Source organism: Alternaria conjuncta, assembly GCF_024043145.1.
Source record: "Alternaria conjuncta strain BMP 0040 chromosome Unknown scaffold_8, whole genome shotgun sequence".
Lineage (NCBI taxonomy): Eukaryota > Fungi > Ascomycota > Dothideomycetes > Pleosporales > Pleosporaceae > Alternaria > Alternaria conjuncta.
The window spans coordinates 1,691,356-1,711,651 of record NW_026250097.1 but is presented as its reverse complement, the minus strand read 5'-3'; the positions used below and the strand labels follow the sequence as shown (position 1 = coordinate 1,711,651).

The 20,296-nt window shown below is 53.1% G+C and overlaps 6 protein-coding genes across 6 annotated transcripts; 3 read left to right on the top strand and 3 right to left on the bottom strand.

Annotated features, from left to right (window-relative positions):
• Nucleotides 1-152: 152 nt before the first annotated feature.
• J4E85_006381 (uncharacterized protein) lies at nt 153-3,655 on the top strand (the record flags this gene model as incomplete). Its single annotated transcript, XM_051470620.1, has 3 exons — nt 153-1,135; nt 1,183-2,745; nt 2,797-3,655. The coding sequence occupies 3 exons, from the start codon at nt 153-155 to the stop codon at nt 3,653-3,655; spliced, it is 3,405 nt and encodes a 1,134-aa protein (XP_051326108.1).
• A 1,263-nt stretch (nt 3,656-4,918) lies between these two features.
• On the top strand, nt 4,919-5,661 carry J4E85_006380 (uncharacterized protein; the record flags this gene model as incomplete). Its single annotated transcript, XM_051470619.1, has 2 exons — nt 4,919-4,946; nt 5,003-5,661. 2 exons carry the CDS (start codon nt 4,919-4,921, stop codon nt 5,659-5,661), a joined length of 687 nt encoding a protein of 228 aa, XP_051326107.1.
• Nucleotides 5,662-5,773: 112 nt separating this feature from the next.
• On the bottom strand, nt 5,774-6,580 carry J4E85_006379 (uncharacterized protein; the record flags this gene model as incomplete). The annotated part of the gene is made up of 1 exon (XM_051470618.1): nt 5,774-6,580. One exon carries the CDS (start codon nt 6,578-6,580, stop codon nt 5,774-5,776), a length of 807 nt encoding a protein of 268 aa, XP_051326106.1.
• Nucleotides 6,581-13,086: 6,506 nt separating this feature from the next.
• J4E85_006378 (uncharacterized protein) lies at nt 13,087-14,654 on the bottom strand (the record flags this gene model as incomplete). Its single annotated transcript, XM_051470617.1, has 3 exons — nt 13,087-13,910; nt 13,969-14,251; nt 14,364-14,654. The coding sequence occupies 3 exons, from the start codon at nt 14,652-14,654 to the stop codon at nt 13,087-13,089; spliced, it is 1,398 nt and encodes a 465-aa protein (XP_051326105.1).
• An 881-nt stretch (nt 14,655-15,535) lies between these two features.
• J4E85_006377 (uncharacterized protein) lies at nt 15,536-16,591 on the top strand (the record flags this gene model as incomplete). Its single annotated transcript, XM_051470616.1, has 2 exons — nt 15,536-15,659; nt 15,723-16,591. 2 exons carry the CDS (start codon nt 15,536-15,538, stop codon nt 16,589-16,591), a joined length of 993 nt encoding a protein of 330 aa, XP_051326104.1.
• A 317-nt stretch (nt 16,592-16,908) lies between these two features.
• J4E85_006376 (uncharacterized protein) lies at nt 16,909-19,714 on the bottom strand (the record flags this gene model as incomplete). Its single annotated transcript, XM_051470615.1, has 3 exons — nt 16,909-16,925; nt 16,949-19,345; nt 19,444-19,714. 3 exons carry the CDS (start codon nt 19,712-19,714, stop codon nt 16,909-16,911), a joined length of 2,685 nt encoding a protein of 894 aa, XP_051326103.1.
• Between the last annotated feature and the right edge of the window lie 582 nt (nt 19,715-20,296).

The following is a 20,296-nucleotide window of genomic DNA, read 5'->3' as shown; positions in this document are numbered from 1 at the left end:
ACTGCCTGCTGCACAACGGCCCGCCTGACAGCACAACGCCGCAACCGTCCCAATTCACCGCCATGAGCCCGTAAACTTTCTGGAACACGTCAAACTTTACGAATCCCCGGCTGTTTCCTGCTGCCTCGCCCACGTCCAACCCACCCGTCGCCATGCCCATCGCCGTTGCTTCGGCTCCTCGCGGCCACTACTCCCTCGCGAATGCCATTCGAGGCAGGAGCAGAGCCGCCTCAGAGGTTGGCCCTGGTCCACAGCCCCCCAGCCACACGGAGCGCGCCCAGCTCCCCAAGGCCGCCTCGTACACGTACTTCCCCCAGGTCAAGGATCTGGACCACGAGCCCCCCGTGGTGGAGCTGAGGGGAGGCTCTGACGACGATGTCGAAACCGGCAAGAGCGAAGAGCGCACGTCTGAAAGCCACTCGGGCGGCTCGAGTCCTTCCTCAGAAGAGGCTCCCGAACTCCCTGGCGTGGAAATGCCGCAGCTCAGGCCCAACAACCTCTCGCGTCGCTCCTCGCGCTTTCTCCCTTTCTCCAGCAGGAGTAGAGAGCCATCCGCTGAACGCAAGACCGACCGCAAGGCCGAACGTGGCCGGACCGACGCTGTGAAGCAATCAGACTCGCCCGCTGGCTCCCCTTCACGGTCCCTGACCAACCTGCGGAGGAAGTCGTGGATTGTGAAGGAGCAGCCGCGTGAGTCTCTTTCGCCGGTCAAGGAAAAGAAGCTCAAAAAGAAGAGTCTCGGCGACCAGACCCAGCCTACTACCGAGGCGGCCAAGCGGAAAACGCTCACAACCACAATCACGACCACAGACAGGATCTCAGAGGAGTCTGAAGCCAGGGACACGGTGAAGGAAGAGATTCAACAGCCAGTGCCAGTCGCCAAGAAGAACAAGCGTCTCAGTGGTCTCTTCGCCGCGTCGAGCAGCGCTTCCAACTTGCCGTCCGTCCCGAAATCCTTCTCGACGGAAAAGCTTCCCCACTACCCGCAGAACCACAACCCCGTCAGCCCGACCCACATTGTTCCCCCACTACCACGCGACGTATCTGCAGAGAAGCTCAAGGGCATCAAGACGGAGCCCCGCAAGAAAGACGAGCTATGGACTGCCTTCAGGACCTTGGACGGGGATCTGCGCAAGTAAGACTCCCTCTTCCCCCAGTGAATCCAGAGCTAACAGAAGACAGGTTCCAATCCAAGTCCAGTTCCCTCAAAGCAAACGTCGTCCGTACCGCCCTACTACCCTTCCTCCGACAGTATTCCTCACATCCCTCGAACCACAAGCTCAGGCCCGAAGACCTTGACCGGCGCGTGAACATCCTCAATGGATGGTGGACCGGCCTCCTGGAGCTCGTCGCAGGACGGAACAACCAGTCCATTTCTGGAACAGATCGTCCCGTCATTCTGGAGGGTATTGCCGCAGTCATGGAGAGGCCCGAATGGAGACTGTATCCGTCTCCGTTCTGTGCTCTTGCAGACCGTGTGGAGACACTGTCGGCATCCACGACCAGCTCCAACGCATCCGCCAACTCCGACTTCCTCGCCGAATCCGTCTATCACAACGTTCGGAACATCTTTACCCAGAACCTGCAATCTCAGATGGCTTTTGTCGTAGAAAAGATGTCATTGCGGAACGCCGCAGCTAGTCTGGTCACCTTTTGCGGAAAGACGTGCGCGTACGCCTTCTGCTTCTGTCCAGGCGTGGCAGACGTTCTGGTACGCCTGTGGGGTCCCTCTCTGGACATGATGAAGCGCGTCATGGAGGAATCTGGCGTTTCCAAGCTTGATCGCTTGGATGCTGTTTCTGATCGAGTTGTGGCTGGTTTCCCTCCCATGCTCCACTCGCTGAAGCTGCTTTCGCTCAACCGACTCCTGCGCCAATTACACAAGCCTGTGTTGCCCCCGCTCGCTATGGCGAACCTCGACTGGTACGGCCTTTGGACAAAGCGCTGGTCTGGTGCTGAGAGCGACCTTTTCTATGTTTTCGTCAAGCATTTCCATATCCTCGTCAGCGATTTCCTACCTGTCGAGCCCAGCAAAGCGGAGCGCATCTGCGTGCCAGGACTCATCATGGTGCATGCCCAGATTTTGGTCAACCTCGATGCGACCATCAACAGAAACGCCACTCCACAACAGCAGGAAGATCCATCGACCGCGGCAAACATCACTTTTGATGACGTTCTAGAACCCGATGCCTCTGCCTCGAGTATCGCTATCCCACCTGCGAATGCTACGAGAATGATGCAAGAGAATCGACTTATAATGCTAATTCGGGATTTCCTCTCTGAGCGGAACTCGCATCTTCACATTGCCAGGCGCATGTTCGCTGACAGTTTCGCTCGTCTCCTACAAGCGCAGGCACGCAAGATCTCGATATACGACAACAGTGCCTGTTACACACTCTGTGATTTCCTCGAGGAGGCTCTCATCATCATGGTCCGATACGAACAGCACGACAGTGACCAACACGCCGTAATGGACTGGCCGTTCTGGCTTACCGTGTTCAAGGCAATGGCCGCCAGCCACAACACAGCCACTGAGATCAAGTTGTATGCCTTCCTGTACAGCAGCTGGTGCACACTGGTTATGGACGAGCGAAGAAAGGCTGGGTTGTGCCTCGACTTTCTTCTGGAACCAGCTTTCTTCGAGAGCCGCTTCAACCATTGGTGTCCTATGGTACGATCTTACTTTATGCGTTTGATCTGCTGGCGGGTTGCGCGCTATGACGGAAACGAAACTGATACTGAGGTGTACGTATCCTTGAGGCTTGACAATAATGACATGTGCTAATAATGAAACAGAGCCATTAAGAAGGCTTTGAGCGACCGCCTCCGGTCCATTTGGTCTCACTACCTCTGGCTTCAAGAAGAAGCTGAGCGTAAGCAGATCGTATACCCATCGACCCAGGCGTGCAACCCTGCACCAGGCCGACGTTTCCTCATCATCCGTAATGATAATCCTATTGTGGCCAACAGCGGTCCTTTCCTTTCGTTTGACGGCGTGGTCCAAAACCCCCATCAGCGAAAACCAACTCCTGCCAGCACCAGCATCCCCGAAGCGGAGATTCGGCCTGCGTCCGCCCTGTCCGCGGATTCAAGCGACTTTCCTGATGAAGACCCCGGCAAGGGCAAGTGGAACATCCTGCGAAGTCTCATCGGTGGAGGCTCCAAGCAGACTGCGAAAGCCAAGAGCCCTGCGGCATCGATCAAAGACAAGGAGAATAGCAGCAAGACATCGTCTGCCAACTCGTCAACCGACGCACTCTCCACCACTGCATCTGCGGTTTCGGAGCCTCCTGTGTCTACGCCAGCACCGCCACCTTCCACTCATCGAACCTACAATTTCCGCTTCTCCCTGGAATGGGTTGACAAACGCTTCGGTACCTACCACAACATGCGCCTCCAACCTCCGAAACTTCCGGCTCCAGCACACAACTTGCTACAATCAAGGGGCATCAACACGGAACCTGTCCTCAGTACCCCTCCAACTGGAGCTGCTGTAACATCAAGTACCTACGCAGGTCGTGCTCTCGCAGAATGGACCTTTGTCAGCCACGAGTGCCAGAACTTCTTCGATAGGAGAAAGAACGAAGGCGTGCCGACGAACCGACAAGTCGAGACACCCACGTTGAACGTCGAAGCGTTCAGGCGACCTGGCTAAGCCACCAGAGAAGCAGGCCACAGTGGCATACAACATTCACTTCAGGATCTCGTATATATTTCGACTGGCATTCCCACGTCAGTCATGTTTCAACACCATTCGGCCGGCTCGATACCCATTCAGCATTCCTTCAGCACACACTACCTTGACGATTGCATATGGACACTCGACGCGAGCATCCCCCGACGGCGTTCTTCCACAACATCGAGCACATCATTCTCTTGTTTACACCACATCTGGCATGCATGGCAGTGCGCTTCTTGCATTGCCCCCACTTTGATACTACTTCTTTTTGTCTCTTGGGAGTTCTGATTTCTTTCTCTTGGCGTGGGCGTGTCGAGCAAAGTTTAATGGGATATTATACACTTTAGGTTGCCGGGGCGCGGAGTCTGTAGTATGGCATCCACCCCCTCATGGGCCGAATATTAGATACATGAATCATATCGTCTCTTGCATTACTACTCCTGCGCTTCAACGGGTGTTTCTTTCAAAGTCTGAGTGACCAAACACGATATGCTAGCCTCTAGGCGGACATTTCGGAAAGAGATATCCCGCAAAGCGCTAGCGCGATGTGTGACATACATGCCCAGCATGATCTACCCATCCTCACATCGTCATCTACACCATCAACTCACCAGAACCCTTCGCACGAGCGGAAGTATAATGGAGCCTCCACACCTACAACCATCACGCCGCCACGCGCACTCCCGTCATCGGATCTGACCCCTCGGCTCTAATTCATCCGCGCCCAGCCATGTATTTCCCCGGTGGAACAATCTACACCAAACGACGTCCGCAAGTGCCGGCTCCCGTCACCACGAGACCTGACATGTTTTGTTCTATTTGTAGGAAGGGGTCCCGCTTCCGGATGTCTCCCCGCAGTTTAGGGCTTCTAGATAATATAATCTGGGGGGAATTAGCCTGGACTTGGTATGTTTCAGGGTCGATCGCGGTAGTACTTCGTTGCTTTTGTATAGTAGGTTGAGATGGGGCTTACGGAAGATTAGTTGACAGGAGGACGGATGGGGAAGGTGAGGATTGGTGGTGGTGGTGGTGGGGGCTTATAGTTGGGTGTTCGGACGAGGGTTTTGGGTTCATCGCTTTTGAGACTTTTTGTTTTGAGATCGAAATAGTATTGTGTTCTTCGTCATGCATTCCTCAAGTTTACTTTCGGTGGCTGCGCTGGCAGCTACAGTGTTGGCTGCTCCAAGCGGTCATGTTGACAAGCGTGCGCAAACTGTGTATCTAGCTGGAGACTCGACAATGGCGAGAGCAAGCGGTGCAACTACAGGTACGCATCATCACCCAAACCCTCCCCAGACTTCCTTACTAACAACCACCCACCAGGCTGGGGCGTGTTCCTCCCCAACTCGCTCACCCTCCCCGTCGTCAACAAAGCCATCGGCGGCCGCAGCTCCCGCTCCTACACCGTCGAAGGCCGCTTCGACGAAATCGCCAACCTCGTAAAACCCAACGACATCGTAATCATGGAATTCGGTCACAACGACGGCGGCGGCCTCGGCAGCGGCGACAACGGGCGTTCAGTTTGCCCCGGCACCGGCTCAGAGACGTGCCAGTCTACGTATAACGGCCAAGCTGTTACCGTTCACACGTTCCCTTACTACCTCACTGAGGCGGGCAAGAAGCTTATTGCCAAGGGCGCTAAGGTCATTGTTAGCAGTCAGACGCCTAATAACCCCTGGGAAGGTGGCAGTTTCTCGTACACGGATGGAGGGAGGTTCGTTGGGTATGCGAGGGATGTGGCGAAGGCGCTGGGGAGCAATGCCATGTATGTGGATCATGGAGCGTATACGGCAGATATCTTCAAGACGCTGGGTAAGACGAAGGTGGATGCTTTCTTCCCGGTGGATCACACGCATCCCAGTCCGGCTGGCTCGGATGCTGTTGCGAAAGCTTTTGTTAAGGGTATTCAGTGTGGTGGGGGTGGGTTCTTGAATGGGTTTGTTAAGAATGCTACTGCGAGCATTCCGGGGAAGTGCTTGTAAGACGTCGATGGAGAGAAGATACTTGGACTCTCATGTAAATATTGAATTAAAGAGTAAGAATACAAACCGAAACTCCGTCAAAATACCGTTTAACAACCTTCTCATGATTCCTTCATAGCCACTTCTCACCCTTGCCAAGATGAGAGTAGAAAGCACCACCATCTCCATTCGCAACGCTGGAGGCTTCAACAACACTCAGCACAGCCTTGACCGACTCTTCCGGCGTGATGGGGCCCTTGAAGTCTGGTGCATATGCCGCAAACTTCTGCGACATGATTCCCAGCTTTTGCTGGTCTTCTTCCGAAAGATCGGCGTAGACATCCGTGCCCACAACTCCAGGAGACATACTCAGGAACAGCACACTATCTTTGGCGTACTCGGCGCTGAACTTCGCAACCGCCATGTTGACTGCCGCTTTGCTGATGGAGTAAGGCGCGTCTTCGGAGATGTTGTACTTGCGCACTAGCTCCATGTCGCCCATGCCGCTGGAGATGGTAATGACCTTTTTGACAGTTCCCTTGAGGACGAGTGGCATAAAGAGGTTGAAGAGGTGGATGTTGCCTGTGACATTGATACTGAAGTGGCGGGTAAGACTGGCTGTGAGTTTCTCTGGGTCATTGCCGAGAACGGAGAAGGAGTCGAAACCACCCTCTACCAGGCCGGCATTCGCGATCAGGTAGTCAAGGCTTCCGCTGGTGATCTTGGCTGTAGAAGAGGCGGCGCTCTTGAGCGATTCGTAGTCCTCAAGATCGCCCTGAACGAAGTGAATATTGCTTCTGTTCCAAGAGACGACCTTGGCTTCGCTGGCGGCTACGTTACGGACAAGGCCAATGACGACGTTGTTGGGGTTGCTGGAGATGTTGTCGAGGAAGGCGAGGCCAATTCCACGGGATGCTCCGGTGATGAGATAGGAAGGCATGTCGATTTGATGGTTGAGAATGCTGAAGATCAAGGTCTCTTAGAGGCTCAGAGTGCTGAAGATTGACTGTAGAGGATTGAGTGATTTGAAGGTTGAGAGTGTTGATGATCGAGTATCTTGTAGACTGGGGTGTTTGATACTGAGATGTAAGTTGATGCTGATACTATCGAGGCCGAGCAAGCTCCTTTATACCAACTCTATGAGACAATGCCATTCCTCCGTTTTGGAGCGGCAGAAGCGTTCCTACCATCATGGCTTCGTAAGCAACGATACTGAGCTCGCAGATTTTGACTACAGTTCTGTTTGAAGGCATACGCGGTCGACTAAGCTTGCCGCGATGGATGCGCAAAGGGATCGTGCCTGTGGCTTGCAGGAGATGGTTTGACGATGTATGCTTGGCGGTACACAGGCTGACAAAAGAGCTCGCAGATAATTGCTTCGCGTCCATTTTGGGTATGGCGCCGCTGGAGTCGCTTACGTGTGATTCGTCGAGAACTGCGGGGCGGGGCGTTTTAGGGCCTCCACGGGCTGGGCCATCTCCCACCTGCAACTCCCGTCTAGCATTTCCAGCGCCCTGTTGTTCGGTTGCGTGGATCTCTCGTGAACTCTTGATTTCTAATATGCGGCGTTACGATCTCTTTGCAGCACTTACCCGGAAGGTGCACTTCTTTGTCTGCCCCGAGCTCTACGCGATACCTATCCAGGATGACTGCGACGAAGGGGTGTTGGACATGCAAAGGTAGTGCTTGATCTCATGAAGTTCTGGGTACTTTGCCTTGCTAACATCCTCCGTAGATCGCAAGGTCTCATGTGACCGCACTGTTCCTGCGTGCATCAAGTGTTCCAAGTCCAAGCGAGTATGCGGTGGTTATGGCATTCGTCTCATATGGCCCCAGAAGGGTCAACAAGACCGGTCTCTGCCAACTTCTGCATGTTCGGGGACGCAGCGCACGATAAGCCGACAGAAGATTGAGCAATGGGTCAATGTGTCGCAGACCGATGTCCTCCTCCATATCCTTGCTAGAGATGCTAAAGGCGGAGGTACGGCGTCTCGAAGCAAGCTGTTGACACGACTTGACGTGTGATTAGTAAAAAGCGAGCATGTTGAGAGATATAGGCTTGCATTGCCCAGGATTACCCAGACCATGGTCCCGGTACCGAAAACGATCACTGCTAGCGATGCGGATCTAATACAGTATTGTATGTCCTCTCGTGGGGGATGGCTGTTTCAATATTAACTAGTCGCAGTTGAGAACGTGATGATTGGTGTCCTACCGACCTTGGGCCGTGAAAAAGCAGGCGTCGGACGGCTATTACTGCGCATGGCCTTGTCCGGACGATCAAAAGCGTCAAAGGCTTTACTGCTATCGGTTGTCGCACTGGCCTCGCGCCATCGCGGACACGATGCGGTACATGCGGCCCGTGCAAAGAACGCAGCTATAGACGCTCTGATAAGTGTCACAAGCTCTGAAATGGACCACGATACCAGTATTGAGCACATTGCCACTGGCCTGACTTTGTGTCTGGTAGAAGTGAGTACTCATGCGGAAAAGCCAAGGACGAGACTGACGCATTACCGTCACAATCATAGACGAATCTCGACTGTGATTGGATAGGTCATTTGTGTGGCGCAAGAAATGTCTTACCTACTATTGAGCAGAAAGCATACCACATTGGCAGCGATGCAGCGGTCATGCTAGAGTGGCTTTACTACTTCGTCACCTTCACCCGCTTCAGCTTCCGCCATTGGCGCACTTATATGATTCGAGCAACTTCGCAAGAGCTTGGAATCAATGGCGCAAGCCCTCAATGTGTCATGCAGTATCGTATTGCTCGAACATTGGTAGCAAAAAATATGGCAGCTATCTCAACATACGTTCATCCAGTAGTTCAGCTTCTCGCCGACGTTTTAGACACACGGCTGTACGCTTCCGACCCGCACTATCATTCGGTGGAATATCAACAGTCCCTGGATGATCTCAAGGTTCGACTGAGCGACGTTGATTCCGTTATTGAAAAAGACGGGGAAGACGATGATCAGTCTCGTTGTCTAGAGCTAACCCGACTAGCTGGCCTGATATACCTCGAGCGCGTATCTCGAAACTTCTCAGGCGAATCTACAAGACTGGAAAGCTGGAAAAAAGATGCGGTCTCTATACTCGCCATCCTGAACACATATCCGCCATCGTTCGCTATATTCATCGTCGGATGTGAGACGCATACGGACGCAGAGCGGATGGTCATTCTTGACTTCTTTGCGAGACTGGAACAGAGTCCCCACTTGAATAGCTTACTGGAGGCAAAAGGCTTGATTCAGACAGCCTGGATTCAGCACGACCTCGGGGCAGAGGGCGAGCTTGACTATATTCACAAGCTCAACTTGGTGTTGAGCTCGCGCAATGTAATACCGAGCTTCATGTAGCCTTTCAGCTCGTTATAGTGCTTATTAAGCAATGGAAACAGCGATGATCGGACACAATCTTTTCATTTTACTATTTTTTACCAGCCCTAAAACCGTCTGGTGCCGTCTCACATCATATTCTCCGGATGTCTCTTCCTCATGTGCCTCAGCATGTTGTCTTTTCTTGAGAACTGCTCCATGCATCCGTACACAATACACTTGACAAAATTCTTCCCTTTCGGACTGTGCTTTGCTTGGATGTGTCGCTGAAGGTCGGCCTCGAAACCAAACGGCTTTTGCATACAGCCCTTGTACGGGCATCTAGCACGTTTATAGTGTATACGGTTGGTATGCTTACTGTGATGCTGTCAACTAGGATACTGATCATGACAGGACGTCCTACATACTTCAGGTCGCAACGGCGGGAGAATTCGTCTTGACAAAGACAGCAGGTGAAGTACGGTCCTTCCGATTGTGTATTCGAGCCCGGGAGGGAATCATATGGTGATGTGTTTGCGGAAATACTAGTCGCCGGAGTGTCTAGCCAGTCATCCGAGAGGATTTCGGACGATGCTAGTGGCGTTGATGGTACACACAGAATAGTTTCGAAGTGATGAGCGGCAACACTGGCCGGCGTATAGTCCAATGAAACTGTGTGAGTATGGCCTGTAGCTTCCACCGACTGCGATTCCTCGAGATAAGGGCGATGTATGACTGGATTGATGTCATATTCGAAAGCGAATGGTGAGAAGACTTGGCCAGTGGCTGTGTTCGAGCTTTGGCCGGCGACACATTGAGACTGTTGTAAACCCGCTCTTGAGACTAGTGCACCACAGGAAACATTGTGGAAATCTAATATCGAAAAGCCATATGGCAAAGACGTAGCGGCTAGGAATGGGGCAAAGACGGTGAACGCCTTTACCGACACTTGAGCCAGGATAGGAACAAAGTTTGACACAAAGCCAAACACCTCGACGGTGCGGCTGCGGGAAGTATGGGAGCTAGACTGCCCTTGGAGTAAACTTTCCAAGAGAAGACTAAAGGCGGCCGGGAAGGATGTTGTGTAACAGTCCGAGAAGGCTAGCGTATGGACCTTATATGCTGTGTCACTCGAGAAGCACGCTAGGAGTGGGGATGAGGAATTACTGGACGGCAAAAGGCCACGCCTCACTGCCCAACCAGAAGCTCTACCGGTCGTTATGCCTCTCTTCTCATGCAGCTGTATATTGTGGCGGAGGCTATGGCCGCAGTTTTGCAGCGTGCGTAGACCTGAGAGGGCTGTTGGGATGCCTCACGGGGTACTGCTCATAGAGGGTTGTACTAGGGCTTTTGGCCTTAGCTGAGTAGTTATCGTAATTAGTGGCGAAGCCCAGCTGTCTTTCCATCATGCCTACGGCTCCCCCTTTCAGAACGATGCGCTAATGCCGCAAGAAGTTCAGAGTTGTTCGACGTTACGTTCACATGATCGACGCGGACATGTCTATGGGACGCGGGGAAGTTAGCAGTGTCTCTCTGATGCAAACAAATCAAGGATTTGACTCTTACTTACTGCGCAAGGCTGTTGGGTTGAAGATACCCCGCAGGACAAAAGGGACACACGTATGCCAGACTTTGATGAACAATGCCATGACGAATCATCTCGACCTTCCTCTTGAACCCCTCACCTCCTTCACTTCTTGAACAACTAGAGAATGGACAGTAATGTAGTCGCCGGAGGTAATGGGCTTTCATGTGCGAGCTGTATTTGTTAGAACAAGTGACTGGCATTGGTTGAGGCACATACTCAAGCAGTTGCTGTGTCCACATGGGTTCTGCGTCGCAGCCTGGATGTTCACACGCCAACGGATCGGGTCTGGAACTGAAGTAGATTTCGCGTGCATAAGTATCTTGCCTGGTTGCTTCAGTTTCTCTAGCGGCTTGTCTTGCGTCCCACGGTAGACGCGCGATCGTAGCAACTTCGCTTTCTCTGCGATCCTTTTCACGCTGACCTATGATAGAAGTGTCGCGAGATGTCCTCGTATCTCCTGTAGCATTGTTAGTGAGGTCTTTGACGTAATGTGCTCGTATGGATGGACTTGTATACTCACCGTCATCCCAATTCCTAGATCTGGCTGCTTCGATGTCTTGCGTAATACCAGAGATCGTGTGTCTTTTAGCTTCGCGCCGCCGCCTTCGGTTTAACCCTAATGGTCTACAGTCGAGAGGTGCGGGTATAAGGGCATCTTGCCGTCTCTTAAATATTTCAAGCTCCTCCAACGAATCCCGGCTTACGAGGATGTCGTGAAGTAGGTCTTTTGCCAATGCAAACTTGATTGTAATGCTACTCTCTGCACGGGAGCCTGGCCCTAACGCGCGAATGGATGCGATGGATAGTTTGGCACATACATATCCCGGTGTGACTACTATACTACCATCCGCTAATTCGATCGTGTCCTCACCGGGATAAATTCTGAGACTGCGCTCGGAAACGAATGATGGCGAAATCATGTCGACTTCCGACCTGAACCCAGGTGTCGCTAACGTCTTAACGTGATTCAGCTCGCAAGTTAGAAGCTGCTTCGATCTGTCCGTAGAGCGCAGGGAGAGAGCCTGGAAAGCTGACGTCGGCACCCGCAAGAGTCTCTCTCGCTGCTCGGTTATTATTCTTGTTTGTACCAGGAAGTTCAATCCTATCATGACAGGTGTGGCACTTCTGGGGACGACGTAAAAGGTGCATGTCGTCATGACCAATGATTTGGTTTCAGTGCCGAATGAACAAGTTAGATCGACGCGGCCGGAAGCTTCCACGATTTTCCCATCAGCCAAAACAAACTCCTTCCTCGCTGGTACTTCATCGGCTCTGGAAAGCCCTAACTTTCTTGCCACTTCGTTGGAGATAATGTTGGCATCCGCACTAGTGTTCGCGCATGATAACACGGTGGCGGAAATGCCTTCCCTGTGAATGGTAATAGGTAAACCTGAACGACTCTTCTTCGGTCTATGTGACTTAATCGACAGATTTGGAGGATACTTTTGCAGTCTTGGTCGCACTTCAAAGGAAGGCAATGGTGGTAGTGGTATGTCCTGCATTCTCCAGAGATTGGCATCGCTCATGGGAGGAGAACCTGAGTTTGTCGAGTCTCCGCCGTCAGATAATGACCCGTCATCACGAACATTTCCTAGTACATCACGGATATCAAGCGAAAACCTAGGTCGTGGATTTGGAGGAACCATTTGATGAAGCAGCATAGTCTCCATGGACTGCCATTCACTTTGCTGAGCATGAATGTGATACAACTTGTGCAGCTTCCGTCGGGCCTCTAGACCATCGCCATTGCGTTCAATATGGACAGTGATCTACTTAGAAGTCAGCTTCTATATTGTTTGGATGTTTCCAGCATCTACCGGAGGGGCCTCGCAAATTTCTTCGAATAGCCATGAAGGCGGGAACGACAATGGAGGGCAGCCTCCTAGATCAGGTTGAAATGGAGTGAGTTCAGGAGAGGCGCGTATGTAGTCATCGTCGTCGTAGTATTCCATCTTGTGTACTTAGTCAATCCAAGGAGATTGTTCTTCTGGACAAAATTTCGCGGTGACGGTTATGTGGTTAGACTTGGCTTCGTGTACAACAGCACGGTTACAGCATAACCCGATCCGTTGACCGGTCAAGCACCACCAGCATTCTAGTAGCATCATTCCCTGCTCAGTCTGCTGCGGCTTTTGGATGTGGCCACCCTGATGATCTGCCTGTGAAGATGTGCCGAAGCACAGAATTGACTTTAGACCGTGGATTCGCGCGATCTAAAGATATCCTTCTCGTACGTTCTTCATTGCGAGTGATTACGATGGTGCGACCCTAATGTAAAAGCGATAAGACGAGTGCGCGTGCCATCCAGCCTGATGGAGATGCGTACAAATATGCGGCCGTCCTCGTAGTCTTCGTAAGCGGGGATCTAGGAAACGGTCAATCGAGCACGGCACCACCGGGCTGAATAGATCAATAATGATATTACCAATGTTACAACAAGGACGCTACTTCTATATGCTGGCTACCACCCAAAAAGGTCAAGATCTCAAGTCATCAACTGCACCAACGTTCCGGGACGAGATCCTTCGTCGCCGTATCTCAAGCGCGCGAAGAAACCGAAGTAGGTCTAACAGACCCCGCACCACTCTCCCTCCTCCCCCAGTTCCTGGGCTGTCTCTTCAAGAACGCACCCACGGCGCCTAGGTATCCCTCATGCCTCAAGAAGTACGCCTGCCGCGTATCCTTCGACCAGAAGCGGATAGCGTAGGATAGGGTGTTCATAGTCTGTGAGTGACCGCCAATGAAAGAGCCTCCAAAGTATATCCTAGGCAGTCCGTGTTTCTCAGCGTGTAGATGCGCCAGCTGACCGATGTTGTTCGAGACCGCGTAGAGGAGGGACCGTGCCATATCTTCTGGGCGGAAGGAACCAGGGTCGTGGGAGAGTTCTGCAGAGCCTTCAACGTGCTCTGCTTCTTCTCTGCGCTTGAGGTCGCCATTGCATCCATCTTCTGCTTCCCGTTCCGCCGCGCGCTTCATCTTGTAGACTTTGCCAAACGACGATGCGATGTGTGTGCTCTTGAGCCCGATCTTGTTGTACGCCTGTCCGTAGATGTCTCCTACGAGTAAATCGACCGTGGAGTTGTCGCCGTTCTCCGCAAGCCGCAGCATGTCGTCGAAGCTGCGTGCGCCGGTGAGCAGCGATAGGAGTCCCCAGAGTGTTCCTCCTCCTAGTGATGTTCCGCCTATGCGCTCGTATTGTCGGGGCCCTGAGACTTTGATCATGGATACGCCGGAGCCGATGTTAACGAGGAGGTAGGGGTAGATGTTCGGTGGGTCGGGAGGGTGTGGCATGAAAGTCATGGGGCTGTCTTCACTGTATGTGAAGACTTCGTTTGGTATCTCGTTAATGAAGAAGTCGAGGCCTACAGACGAATAGTTAGCACGTCGGTTCCCTACTCGTAGACAACGTCATCTTCGTACCTATGATCAAACACTCCATCTCGTCTTCCCGTATGACTTCTACATCCAGCGCCTGCTTTATCTTGTCGTGGTACTTGAACGCACCACCCCCAGTCGCCATGATACACAAGTCCGGCGACCTGGATCCATTGTCATGCTTCTGATCAGCCTGGAGCTTGCGCATGAACTCTATGCACGCATCAATCCGGTCTGTCTCGAACTTGAAGAAGTTTAGACGTCCGCCTATCGCATCGTCGCCCGGTTCGCGCGAGAAGTATACCAGTTTGGCTAGAGAGCCTCCTATCTGCAATGCGCACGATGGATTAGCATGCTGCTGTGACTCTGCAAGGGGCTGTTCGCTGTGGATGGTCGCGTGCCACGACCAATCAAGTACACGACCACGCAGGTACACTCACGTCGACGGCTACATGGCTGACTACCGAAGTGTGGTTCGGCAGTCTGATGTCGTGCGGGTCGTGTTCGTAGTCCTCGCTCTGGGGCGTCCCCGGCTGCTCCTCGTCTACGATAAAGGCCCCCTGGACGTTGATGCGCACATTGCCCGGGTGTTGTATCGTGTCCTGGATGTCGCTTTGCGCGGTAGTCCGTCTCGGGCGTCCCGGTTCCGGGGTCGACGATGTCTCTATAGGATGCGCACGCGATCCTTTGGTGCCGGTTTCACCCGTCGCGGGGTCCAGCGCAGGCGACATGGATGCGGATGTTCTGGGTCTTGGCTGCAGCTTCGCCCTCTTACAGCGATGGCGCACGCTCAGAGGTCGACGTCGTCTAGCGGAGAGATGGTGTTGGGATGGCGATTGTGCGAAGGGGGAATGGGGCACTGGAGTCGCTGCTGATAGCGATAGACGTTCCATTTGTCCGCTTTGTAACGGACCTTATGCCCTGGGCAAGACGTGACCTGAAGTTCTGCGCAGAATAGAGCCCAAGGTACGCAAATCTCCCGCTGCCCCTATATAACGGCAGAGGGTGGAGCGCCGAAGAAGAACATAGATATCCTCCATGATCATCGGCGGAATGGAGACTGTATATCTTGCGATGCGTGCTGATTACCGAGATCGGGGCAATGTTAAGCTCGGCAACTGGCGTGAGGCGTGATGGGGAACATCCGAGGACCGACTGGGGAGGTTTGTGGGGATACCGCTGACCAACGTCGGTGCATTTAGCAGACTTGAGTAATCCATTATTATATATCGATCGCGGTAATTAGGCGAAGGATATGATAAGGGCCACTTCTAGTAGCTGGAAGCACACGTGCAGCCACACCAAGTGCACAGGTAGGAAACTTCAATTCGAGTACGTCATTATAGACTTCAACTCTTAGCTGCAAAATGTACATGATTCGAGCTTCACCCCGTTCACGCCTTTCGGCGGCACAGTCCATAGCCTCGTACCTGCATACACCCGCGTACCAGGTAGGTAACAGCCGATGACGTCGTGCGCCCGTACCCTCTGTACCAACTTCACAAGCACGATAATCTTCTACCGTACATTCACACGACGCCAACCCCATATTTTACGCTTGGATAAGCTATACCGATCGTTATCACTACAAAACACCAAGAGCTTCAGCAAGATGTCGTGGATGGACTCCTGGTCGCGGCCCAGCAAGCACGCCGTCACCCCACCACCCCTCTACCTCACCGTCGGCGACACAGTCCCATACTGCCACAGTTGCGGGCGCGTAATCAGCGAGCGCCGTAAAACGCAAAACGCAACGGCAGTCAAGTATTGCTCAGCACGATGCCGAAATAGCAAACCAGGCCCCACGGACCGCAAGATCGAAGCCACATTTGCCGCCCTTCTCAACGGCGCGTCACCAGAATCGCTGAAAGAAAACGCTGGAGCAGACCCTGTCAAGAACAATGGAGAATCAGAAGCTGCGAATGACGACACTAAATTCGGGAAAGGCGAGAAGAAACACAAGAAAAAGCCCTCCAAAACCGTCAAAGGAGAAACTAGAATCATCATCGAATGCGGGACAGTAGAAGAGATAGTGTTCCAGCGGGAAAAAGACCCCGAAAAAGTCTACGGACGACGCAAGAACCGTAAAGCGCGGTTTGTAGTCGAGAAGCCCGAGGATTGGAAGAGCGTGGATATGGTCGATCAACCCGCGTCTAGCATACCTGCTACTACAGCCACAACAGACGCATCATCAGCATCAGCACCACAGCAATCCCAACAAGACTACACCAGCGACGAGGAAAGCGTATCAGATTCCGACGCCGAAGCCGAAGGCGGCATAGTCCTCGAACCCACCAAAACAGCCTCCTCTACAGACGCAGACGCCGACCCCTCCGCCCTCCCCGACACCGTGGAATACGGCTACGGCGGCGGAAAAGTGCGCCCACCCCAAGCGCAAAACGATGTCAACGGCAGCGTGGGCGGAGAAAAAGGCTGGGCTGAACGCATCGAGGAGACGGATGAGATGAAGTTGAAGCGGAGGGAGGGGCAGCGGAAAGCGGATGAGAGGGAGATGGTACGCAAGGCTGCGAGGAGGGGGTGTGCGTTTGGGTTTGCGGTGGAGGGGGAGAGCGAGAAGAAGAAGTGTGAGGCTGTTATGAAGGGCGTGGTTGTTGAGAGTAGTTTTGCGAAGGGGGAGTGGGGGGTTAGGTGGAGGGAGATGGTTTGATGGTCTCAAAGATTCATGGGCGAGGGGAGGTGGAAAGAGGTATGAAGTGAAGGACATTGCCTGATAACCAAGGCAAATAAATGTCTGATAACTAACAGCTGTACGATTGAGTAAAACGCCGATATGGCGACGGTGGGTATCAAGAATATTCAACCAAAAAACGCCTTTGTCCTGGAGATCCTATCCAAGCAGACAACCCTTCAACGATCATCTAGCAGCCCTTTCCCAAGACCCATCTTCATGCATTACCCAGCCAGCGGCCATTAAAGCCTTGCCTTCTTTCATGCCCGGGTGGATGATCATCTCAAAACCTGGTCTTAGTCCAGCTCCAGATCTAAACAACATGTTAGCATAAACATCCCATTCGCCCGATTCCCCCATTGTCAGAGCAGAGGAAAACATACCTGATCATATGCAAAGCCATCGTCCTCGCCTTATCCTTCAAATTAACCTGATTCCTATTGATCAACCTCTTCGGCCCATGATCATCCTGATCATGCTGCAGAATCTTCGAGTATTTCCCCCGGTACATGTTCATGTACTGTATCAGCGCGTCTTCTTCGTCGTCCGTCCACTTCTGGCGGCCTTTGCGCTCGGCCGCCCGTTCTTGCGTGGTGACTTCGAGAGCGCGGTTTTCTTTTGCGAGTCGCCGTTGGTCCGGCCAGGTTGACGAGGGCGGTTCTTCGGACATGGAGGGCGCAGAGGTTTCGGAGATTGATTCCTCTTGTTCGGATTCTGGGCGGGGAGGGGGCTGGTGGCTAGTGGGTGCTGCGGAGGAAGAGGGTATGGGTTCGGCGGTGCGCTGTTTCTTGGAGACGGGCGCGTTGCGACGCCGTTCTGGGGCACGGAAGCCGCGGTCTGCGGTTTCGAATTCGTCGGATTCTGAGTCGGAGATGTCGATTACGCGCTTACGTTTGCGTGGGGATGGCAGTGCGGGTTGCTTTCCTTTGGCTGTATTTGACGGGCCGGGTGTTGGCTGGGTGCTGTCGAAGCCGTCGCCGAATTCGATGCGCTGTGCTGTTGGTTGGCGATCGAATATTGATACTGGGCGGTTCTCTTTCTGCGGCTTTGGGACAGCTTTCAGAGCTTTCAGTAGAGCTGCTGAGCTTTGCGGTGGACCTGATGCTGGGGGTGCCTCGACCTGCTCTTCGACTGCTTCTTCGGGCTCTTCCATTCGGCTTTCTTCCGCCGTTTGTTGTCGGGCTTGCTGCTGTTCAGACTGCTCCTCATCGGGCTGCTGCGGTCCGTCGCTTTCATCTACCACCTGCATATTATCCTGTTGGTTTTCCGTCCTTGGCTGCTCATCTTGCACTTTTTCGATCGCTTGAGGAATATCCTCATGCTCCTGCTGAGAAGCCGTGTCGCTTCCGACCATGGTCTGTTGTTCGTCTTGTGGCTGGTCATCCATTCCCGGTTGCTCATTCTCCACCTCCTCAACTGGTTGCTGAACAAGGGTCTCTTCACGATCAGGCTGAGAGGCCTCGAGTCCCAGATGTACACCCGAATCACGTTCTTTCTCTTTCAAAACATCAATAGCGCGCAAATCCACCTTCGCATTTGGGTCAAATTTACGGCTACTGCGCCGCCTGTCTCGTCCAAACGAAGTTCGTTTTCTACGCAATGATTCTCGTGGAGCAGATGGCGCTGTTTGAGTGACGTGCTGAGGTTCCTCTAGGGCTTCTTTGAGGTTACGCATGATCGTGTTTGGTCCTCCAAGATTATCGATGGCCGTTTTGAGTTCCTTGTGCCGAAGACGCACCCAGTCTAACAGGCGAAGAACAGTTGCCACCCACGGAAAGTTTGACTTGAGTTGTTGCAAGTCAACAGCTTGGCTATCTTGCCCATCCCAGAAGAAAGATGCTCGGATCTGGTCTACTCGGGTCACAATCTGGTCCTCGAATTCTTCGGGTAGCGCTGACTCGTCACCGCCCAAAGCCGCTGTGCTCCACCCACGGATCGGCGAGCCAGCTTCTACCGACTGTGACGAGTCAGACCGAAAGAAAACCTCCTCCATTGTTTCTGTGGGATCAAAGCTGGGGTTGTCGGTCGATTTCTGAAGGACGAGTATTGCTAGTTGTGTCCGCAGTTCTAGCGCAAGCTCAAAGGTCTCATTGTATAGCGCACTCTCTCCTGCAGCTGACTGTTGCGCGTCCGAATCGAGCGACTGCAGAAACTGAGTCGGGAACGAAATGTCTAGTTGTCGTAGTACATCCCACATACTCTTATCATCTCGATCTGAATGCATTATCTGCTTCGCTAACACCAGTAGATTGGTGAGGTAGAGGATCAGATCGAGGCCACTCTGTGATGCTGTGACATCCTCACTTGTCCCAAAAAGAGAGCGGTGAATTGCTCTGATGTGTATGTAGCTGTGTTCTTCGCCTTTGTAATGCTTCAACTGCGTGTTCAGTTCGTCTTCGAAGTCCTGGTAGTCTTTGCTGTAGACTGAGCCGGGTTTTCGCATCTCTTGTATGTTTTGCAGATCATCGTCTATTGCCGCGTGATTTGGCGCAATGTGCTCCAGAAAATCCTCTGTAGCCTCGCATAGCTTGCGCAGATGCTTGACAATGTATCTGGGCTCCAGGAATTCAGCCTCTATCATGCTGAAGGAGGTGATGGCAGTGGTTCCGGACATCTCGGATGCGGCGCCCGGTGAGCGGAAGGTTACGTCAGGCTCGGTGCGCGCGGGTGTACCTGGGACTTCGTCTTCCTCAAGGGCAATCTCGGTGTCTATTTCCTCAACCACTGTGAGGTCTGGCGCATACGTAATTAGCCTGAGCTCTGTCTAGCCAGTAATGGATATTGCGCTGATTGAAACTGCGCAAGCGAGCAACTGGGCTGTGACTACTAACCTCCCAACAGCTCTTTCGCGGGGTTGCGCTTTGTGTCGCGCGCCTTTGGTGCCTCATATTCACTTCCATCGTTCGTAGTCACGCTCGCTTGTCGCGCGCTTCGACGTGTGGGTTTCTGGATGTCGATAAAGTCCTCTACTTCGCGACTGGCGCTGCGCAAACTTCTCGCTCGCGATGCGCGTCCGAATTGTTGTGCAGGCGCATTGGCCGGTGGTTGTGGAGTAGGTGTTTTGCGCCGGCTTGCAGACCGCACACTTCTGCGGTCGGCCATGATAGTGTCGTAGGAACGCGTGGACTCGGCTGGTATTACATGCGACGTAGGTTGGGTGAAGGTGTGATGTCAGTAGCGTTGATGCGGATGTGGGCTTGTTTACGCCAACGGTCCGCGATGGTGGCTGACTAAGGCGACTCGACGGGTGATCACGTGATTAGCGTCGTGGATCGCCGTTCGGGGCCTGGGTGGGCCTCAGCATTCAAGGCGCAGCACGGAGAAGGGGCCAGCTGTGCAGAACGGATGTGAATACGAAGCGTTTGAGTTCGAGACGGAACCACGGCATTTGCACCATGTTTCCGGTCTTCCCCACAGGCTTCCGGACAGAAAGGCCCCTTAACTAGCCCTCGTTGTGGTTTACGTAGGCGTGGATATATTACGTGGGCTGTCTGCACGCACCCCTTGCGCGCATCTCGGTCGTCTTCGACTTGCTTTACACGCCTCAACATCAGAGTGACCCCTACACCGTTCTGTTCAATAAAACTTGGCGAAACATCCACGTTTCCTTCACAACAACCTCTTCTATTCTCGTCACTCTTTGCAGCCCTTGATTTATCTCTGGGCGCTTCCCTTTACCGCTTA